The sequence below is a fragment of the Rhinopithecus bieti genome, unplaced genomic scaffold (genome assembly GCF_001698545.2).
Source record: "Rhinopithecus bieti isolate Rb0 unplaced genomic scaffold, ASM169854v2 scaffold_5750, whole genome shotgun sequence".
Classification (NCBI taxonomy): Eukaryota; Metazoa; Chordata; class Mammalia; order Primates; family Cercopithecidae; genus Rhinopithecus; species Rhinopithecus bieti.
The window spans coordinates 773,819-781,167 of NW_016805082.1; the positions used below are offsets into that span (position 1 = coordinate 773,819).

Below are 7,349 nucleotides of genomic sequence, written 5' to 3' on the forward strand. Positions count from 1 at the left end.
AACTGGATGGAAATGGAGGTCATTATTCTAAGTGAAGTAACTTGGGAATGGAAAACCAAACATCGTTCTCACTTATAAGTGGCAGCTAAGCTTTGAGGACACAAAGGCGTGAGAATGATAATGGACTCTGGGGACTTGCGGGGAAGGATGGGAGTGGTGTGAGGGGTAAAAGACTACACGTTGGGTGCAGTGTACACTGCTTGGGTGATGGGCGCACCAGAATCTCAGAAATCACCACTAAAGAATTTACCCGTGCAACCAGACACCACCCGTTCCCCCAATACTGTTAAAATAATAATTAAAAATAGAAAAAAAAAGTAGAAATTATGGGAAACAAATATGAAAAAATAGTCAGTGGGTGTCTTTTCTACTAAAACCAGAAGATTGTTGTGAGTACAATCTTCACTGTGAAATATTTGGCAGTTAATTCCTCTATGACGCAGTGTCTTACTGTGTTAGTAAATCTGTTAGTTAACAGTTGCAGTATTTTAAATGTTTTTGTTGTAAACTTAGAGGTAATCTCCTTTATTCGTTTGGTTCTTTTCAACTATTTGAGACGCTTTCATTCCCTGATATTTATGAAGTATATGTTTATCACTAAATGTACTAGTTTGGTTTACATTAATAATTTGATGTGTGGTCTAAAAATGTAGTCACTAAGAGGATGTACAGTGTGGTTACAGATTGATTGGCAGTGGAGTACCATGGAGGCCGCTGCAGTGGTGCTAATGGTGCTAAGGCTAGCAATGGAATTTCTGTGTAGGGCCTTAAGCCCCTGAGGGTCCTGGTGACTCAGGGAATCCATCACAGCCTGGTGTCATTCACCCCAGTTCACTCCTTTTGTCTGGCCTGGATTGCCCCATGCTTGCCCTCATTCCAACAACTGAGTAGGGACCCAGCAATCTGAATGAGCTGATCGTTGTTTATGTTCAGATGAGAAATGTCCGGACCACTTAAACTATAGCTGCTTTTCTGGCAGTCTTATCTGCAGGGCCCAAACTTAATAAACCATAGGAAATAGACTGTCATTCTTAGTTTGCTGCCCGGACTTATTTTAGATTCAGAGCATATTGGTACATGGGAGACGTAGTGTCGTTTGCTCTGATTTTCAACCTGTGGGCTATCTGGCATCTTTTGTGCTGCTGGCTTTTTTCAGTCATGGCACGATTGTATCTCTTAGCGTTTCTTTTGCCCAGCAGGATAATACTGAGTCCCATTGCAAGCACGGACAAGGCCTCTGGTTCTGGTCACCACTACCTTTTCAACCGTAGAACATCACTGGAAATGCTTAATGCCTGGATCTATATTCTACTGAAAATAGTTCCACTGGGAAGCCTTTCAGTGGGAAACGAATAAATATTATACATGGTTATGTTCAGTTATGTCAATAAGACCGCTTACTAATAGAAAACAAACATTTTTAAAAGGTGTATTTTAAAAGCAGAATTATATATGTGTTTAAAATGGTTACCATGTCGTGGTCGTGGAGCATTAAGCAAAATCTACACGTATTTTCTGTATCCATAAGGTAACCCGCTACTCAGTAATAGTATATGCCTTGGGGTGGGATGCCAGCTTGTTTTTGTCCGCTTTCACAGGCAAGATGTGTCATCATCATCATTAAGGTGGCTACTGTTTATTAAGTGCTTATTATTTGCAAGCCACTATGTACGTGAAAACATTCATTTAATTACGTATTTTTTTTGTTTTCCATATTTTGAACGTACAGGTGTGGAGCATGATACAGCAAACAGTCATCTGTACATCACCCAGTTTTAAGAGATAATTTAGTTTTTTTTTTTTTTTTTTTTTTTTTTTTTTTTTTTTTTTTTTTTTTTTGAGACGGAGTCTCGCTCTGTCACCCGGGCTGGAGTGCTGTGGCCGGATCTCAGCTCACTGCAAGCTCCACCTCCCGGGTTCACGCCATTCTCCTGCCTCAGCCTCCCGGGTAGCTGGGACTACAGGCGCCCACCACCTCGCCCGGCTAGTTTTTTGTAGTTTTAGTAGAGACGGGGTTTCACCGTGATGGCCAGGATGGTCTCGGTCTCCTGACCTCGTGATCCGCCCGCCTCGGCCTCCCAAAGTGCTGGGATTACAGGCGTGAGCCACCGCGCCCGGCCTAGTTTTTTGTTTTACATTCTTCTTTGGTAGTATGTCAAGCGCTATGGATAAAATGAAAGCCACCCGTGTGCTGTTGTCTGATCCTCTCTCCCAGCTACTGACAACTGTACTGCAGTTGGTGCACATACTTCCCATCCTTGTTTTCTTGGCATACTCGTTCAGGACAATCCCTTTATGTTACTCATGTAGTCAGCAAACACTTGTTCCATTAGGCACCTCTATGCCAGACACTGAGTTAGATGCTAGGAATAAAATGGTAGGCAAAAATAGGCTTGCAGGGGAAAATCCTGGGCCTTGGGACTGAGGTGCTTTTGATACATTCATGCAAAGATGCCTGGAGTAGGTGGTTGGATTTCTGGATTGTTTCCTGCTGAAACCCTTTGGTGGGTCTCCATTGTCCTTAAGGATAAAGTCACAACTACCTGAAATGCTTGCCGTCCTTTGCATCTTTTTGCTGTCTGCTGCCTCCACCTCCCTCCCTGTTCTTGCTCTAGCCAAATATTGCCTGAACTCTTTAAAAAAAAAAAAGTGAAATGTATCACACAGAAGAGTCTATAAAATGCATATATATACACACAGGTAAAACAATAATAGAACATGGGTATAGCCTTCAGTTAGGGTAGGAGGACTACCGAGACCACTGAAACCCGCCACCACGCACACTGTCTTATCCCTCTCCATTCCCCCACAGGTAACTGCTATCCTTTCTTTTGTGTTAATTGTGTTTTTGTTTGTATGGTGCTGCTTTGTGGATTTCTAACCCTCTCCCCGACCATCTTTTTTTCTCTTTCCTTGTCCCTCTCCTGTCTTCAACAACTGCTTTTTGGTGAGCGTTCTCTGACATTGTAAATGTGGGGTGTTTGCTTCCATACACATCAGCGCTTCTTTAACTACATTGTAACTGCATATTTAATTGTTCCCCACCTCAGACCATATATATGCCAGGCCAAATTAGTATTGTGCTCATGGAAGGTATCCAGCATATAACTCGTGAGTTGAAAATGAACTCTGTCCTATTTCTTCTCACTCTTAGCTAGTGACTTCAGTTCCTCAAGTTCATTCCTTTCATGTTAAACGTTTCCTGCCACTCAGTTGAAGCTGAATTCAGATGTCCACCCTCATACCCTCGTTGGCAGAGGTGGCTTCCAAGTGGGATTCTCTACTAAAATCATTTTTCTCTGGATTATTATTTACTGTTGATACAAGACTGTGGCTCATATGTAGTCTTTCATCTCAGATCATTGGAATTTGAATTTATTTTTAAAAATGTAGGCCAGGCACGGTGGCTCACGCCTGTAATCCCAGCACTTTGGGAGGCCGAGGCAGGCATATCACCTTAGGTCAGGAGTTCGAGACCAGCCTGGTCAACATGGTGAAACCTTATCTCTACTAAAAATACAAAAAATAGCCAGGCATGGTGGTGCACACCTGTAATCCCAGCTACTCGGCAGGGTGAGGTAGGAGAATCGCTTGAGCCTGGGAGGCAGAGGTTGCAGTGAGCCAAGATCATACTGTTGCACTCCAGCCTGGGCAACAAGAGCAAAATTCAGTCTCAAAAAAAAACAAAACAAAACATGAAAAGTTGGTAGTGATAGTTGCACGGCAAATGTGAATGCAACGCCACTGAAGTCTACACTTAAAAATGGTTAAATTGGTAAATCTTACGTGTATTATGTAATGTTTTGTGTGCACACACATACAAAAAACTTAAAAATTTATGTTACTTTTGTTTACCTTTCCTATTTCTTCTAGCCTGAGATCTTCTTTGATGTTGTCAGCCTCTCAACATGGCAGGAAGTGTTAAGTGATTCTCAACGTGAACACCTCCAGCAGTTTCTGCCTCAGTTTCCTGAAGACAGTGCTGAGCAGCAGAATGAACTCATCTTAGCCCTGTTCAGTGGGGAGAACTTCCGCTTTGGAAATCCTCTGCACATTGCCCAGAAGCTTTTCCGAGGTTTGTAGCTCAGTATTCTTTCTTTGAGGGGAGTGGTAGATGGGCACACATTCACTTATGTGGGTGTTCCTTTCTTCCTTTTCTTCTCTTTATCTTCATGTACAGATACTGAGCCGGCAGAGAGCGGTTTTGTGTAACACTTTGCTGTCTAGGCTGTGTTTTAAAAAATAAAATTAGGCCGGGCGTGGTGGCTCAAGCCTGTAATCCCAGCACTTTGGGAGGCCGAGACGGGCGGATCACGAGGTCAGGAGATCGAGACCATCCTGGCTAACATGGTGAAACCCCGTCTCTACTAAAAAATACAAAAAACTAGCCGGGCGAGGTGGCGGGTGCCTGTAGTCCCAGCTACTCGGGAGGCTGAGGCAGGAGAATGGCGTAAACCCGGGAGGCGGAGCTTGCAGCGAGCTGAGATCCGGCCACTGCACTCCAGCCCAGGCGACAGAGCGAGACTCTGTCTCAAAAATAAAATAAAATAAAATAAAATAAAATTTATTGGCTTATATATAGAAAATACATAATATGATCTCAGCTGTGTAACCAGCATCTACATAAAAAAAAAAAATTTCCAGCATACTAGAGGTGCCTTCATGCCTGGTCTTTAAAAATTTTTAAAAACAGCTTGCCATTTGCTTTATTGCACGTATCAAGGTTTGTGTGTGTGTGTTTAGGTACATACACTTTTTGCTGCAGAAAATATGACAGTTCACTACCAAGCACTTAAGCATGTCCATGTCTCTTAACAGACACTCTCCCATATCATGACAGCCCTGTTACCACACACAAGGAATTTACATTGAGCAGATAATATCATAGGCTGTTTCATGTTAAAATTTTCTTCTTCTTTTTTTTGGGGGGGGACAGTCTCGCTCTGTCGCCCAGGCTGGAGTGCAGTGGCGCAATCTTAGCTCACTGCAAGCTCCACCTCCTGGTTTCATGCCATTCTCCTGCCTCAGCCTTCCGAGTAGCTGGGACTACAGGGGCCCGCCACCAGGCCTGGCTAATTTTTTGTGTTTTTAGTAGAGACGGGGTTTCACTGTGTTAGCCAAGATGGTCTTGATCTCCTGACCTCATGATCCGCCAGCCTTGGCCTCCCAAAGTGCTGGGATTATACCCATGAGCCACTGCGCCCGGCCTTCATGTTCAAATTTTCTTAGTTGTTCCTGCAGTGTCCTTTAGAGTGGCTGTGTAAATCCAGGATCTGTTCAGGGTTCATGCATTGTGCTTGGGCCTTATGTCTCTAGCTTTTTGAATCTAGGGCCCTTTGCCCCTTTTGTTTTTGTCTTTCAGTACACTGACATTTTGAAGAGCCAGGACACTTAAATTATAAAATGTCCTGCTTCCTGGGAGTTTGTCATTTTGTTTTCTTTTGATTAGATTGGGCTAAGGGCTTTCGGCAAGAATACGATACAGGAAATGTGGTCTTTCCCATTGTATCACCTCAGGAGGCACATGGTGTCCGTTTTTCCATTGTGGTAAAGCCACATTTGATCACTTGGTTAAGTAGTGTCTGCCATACCTCTTGTTTGTAAGGGTACTTTTTTTCCTTTATCATAAAGAAGCACTGTGGGATGATACTTCAGGATCATGGATCATGTGATAGTCTCATTTTCCAAAAGCCTTTGTTTTACCCAGTGGTTTTTGCTTCCATGGGTGATTCTCAACTGCATCAGTTATTATGTTGGGGGTTGCAGAATGGTTTGGACCACTGTTTAAGTTACAGTTTACTTTCTGTACCATGGAGAGGAGCCAAGGAAGCCTCCTCCCCTTCCTTTCCAGGGTGACTGTGTTCTGACACAAGGCCCTGAATGGGCAGCACATCTTGAATTCTGTTAAACTCGACAACCTGACAGCTGCTAATGACCAGAGAGAGCAGGCTTATCATCTGAAATCTCATTGTTTTAAGGCTTTAAAATGAACATTCCCACCTTTGGTGGGTGACTAGTGTAAAAAGGAATTGCCCTCTATGGTTGTCAGAGATCTGTTTCACTACAGCTGAGGGTGCACTGTCTCCTCTGGTAGAGCAGAAGTCAGGGAGACCCGCTTGGCTTTAGAGGGGCTCTGTAAGTGACCTTCCATAATGGTAGCACTGTCTCTTGTGCTGGCATGTTTCCCCCAAAACAGTATGGTAGTCTGGTAAGGATACAAGTGAGGAATGTCAAGGCAGGACTTCGTGCGTGTTCCACTCTGACTCATGCCACGTATCAGTTCTAGTGTTGCTGAAGACAGTTGTATTACTGTGGCTATGATGGTCATCAGCCTTAAATGAGCTGTCATTGCTTCTCAGCACACTTTTACTTTTGGTTCTGTTTCCTGATTCTCTTAGATGTTCACTTTTCCCTTAAGTTTTATGGTAAAGAGTTTACCATGTTAAGCACTCATTCAATACATTTGTTGACTGATGATGTATATTTGTTGACTGATGTGTATATATATACCTTTATTTTTTTAAGATGGACACTTTAACCCCGAGGTGGTCAAGTACCGGCAGCTATGCTTCAAGTCACAGTACAAGCGCTACCTCAACTCCCAGCAGCAGTATTTCCATCGGCTGCTGAAGCAAATTCTTGCTTCCCGGAGTGTAAGTAGTGCTGGGAACTGGATATAAAATGTGGGCGGTCACAGGTATCATGACTTCAAGAAGCATTTCAGGTGCAAAACGCAAAAGTTGCCACTAAGAAAAAAATGCTACCGATTAATCTGTGACACAGTTAAGCTATGCCATCCTTTCTTATGATAAACTTCAAATGTGTCCTGATTTCAGAGATGTTAAAACATAAAAAAAGTGCTTCTTAAAATTGACGAAATTATAGTAGCTTCAGTGTTTGCCAAGATAAACAGATGGATTTTGGATGCATCATGGGTTATTAAGGGAAACCAGGATTCCTTAGAATGGATATGAAGGTGTGCACGGGCCTCTGAATGCTGTGATGGATGGTAGCATAGTAGGTCCAGTGGCCGCCGGAAATTCTTAGAGGCAAAGTTGTTTGGGTTTTAAGTCATCCTTCACGCTTTGGTATAGAAATACTTGAGTGTCGGGCCGGGCGCGGTGGCTCAAGCCTGTAATCCCAGCACGTTGGGAGGCCGAGACGGGTGGATCACGAGGTCAGGAGATCAAGACCATCCTGGCTAACATGGTGAAACCCCGTCTCTACTAAAAATACAAAAAACTAGCCAGGCGACGAGGCGGGCGCCTGTAGTCCCAGCTACTCGGGAGGCTGAGGCAGGAGAATGGCGTGAACCCGGGAGGCGGAGCTTGCAGTGAGCTGAGATCCGG

The 7,349-nt window shown here is 43.7% G+C and overlaps 1 protein-coding gene across 1 annotated transcript in view; it reads left to right on the top strand.

The window, feature by feature from the left end:
- The window catches only part of NFRKB (nuclear factor related to kappaB binding protein), a 34,206-nt gene that overhangs the window by 3,194 nt on the left and 23,663 nt on the right, over positions 1-7,349 (top strand). Inside the window, 2 exon segments of the mRNA XM_017871161.1 lie at positions 3,874-4,075; positions 6,526-6,653. Coding sequence (XP_017726650.1) covers positions 3,874-4,075; positions 6,526-6,653 — 330 coding nt within the window.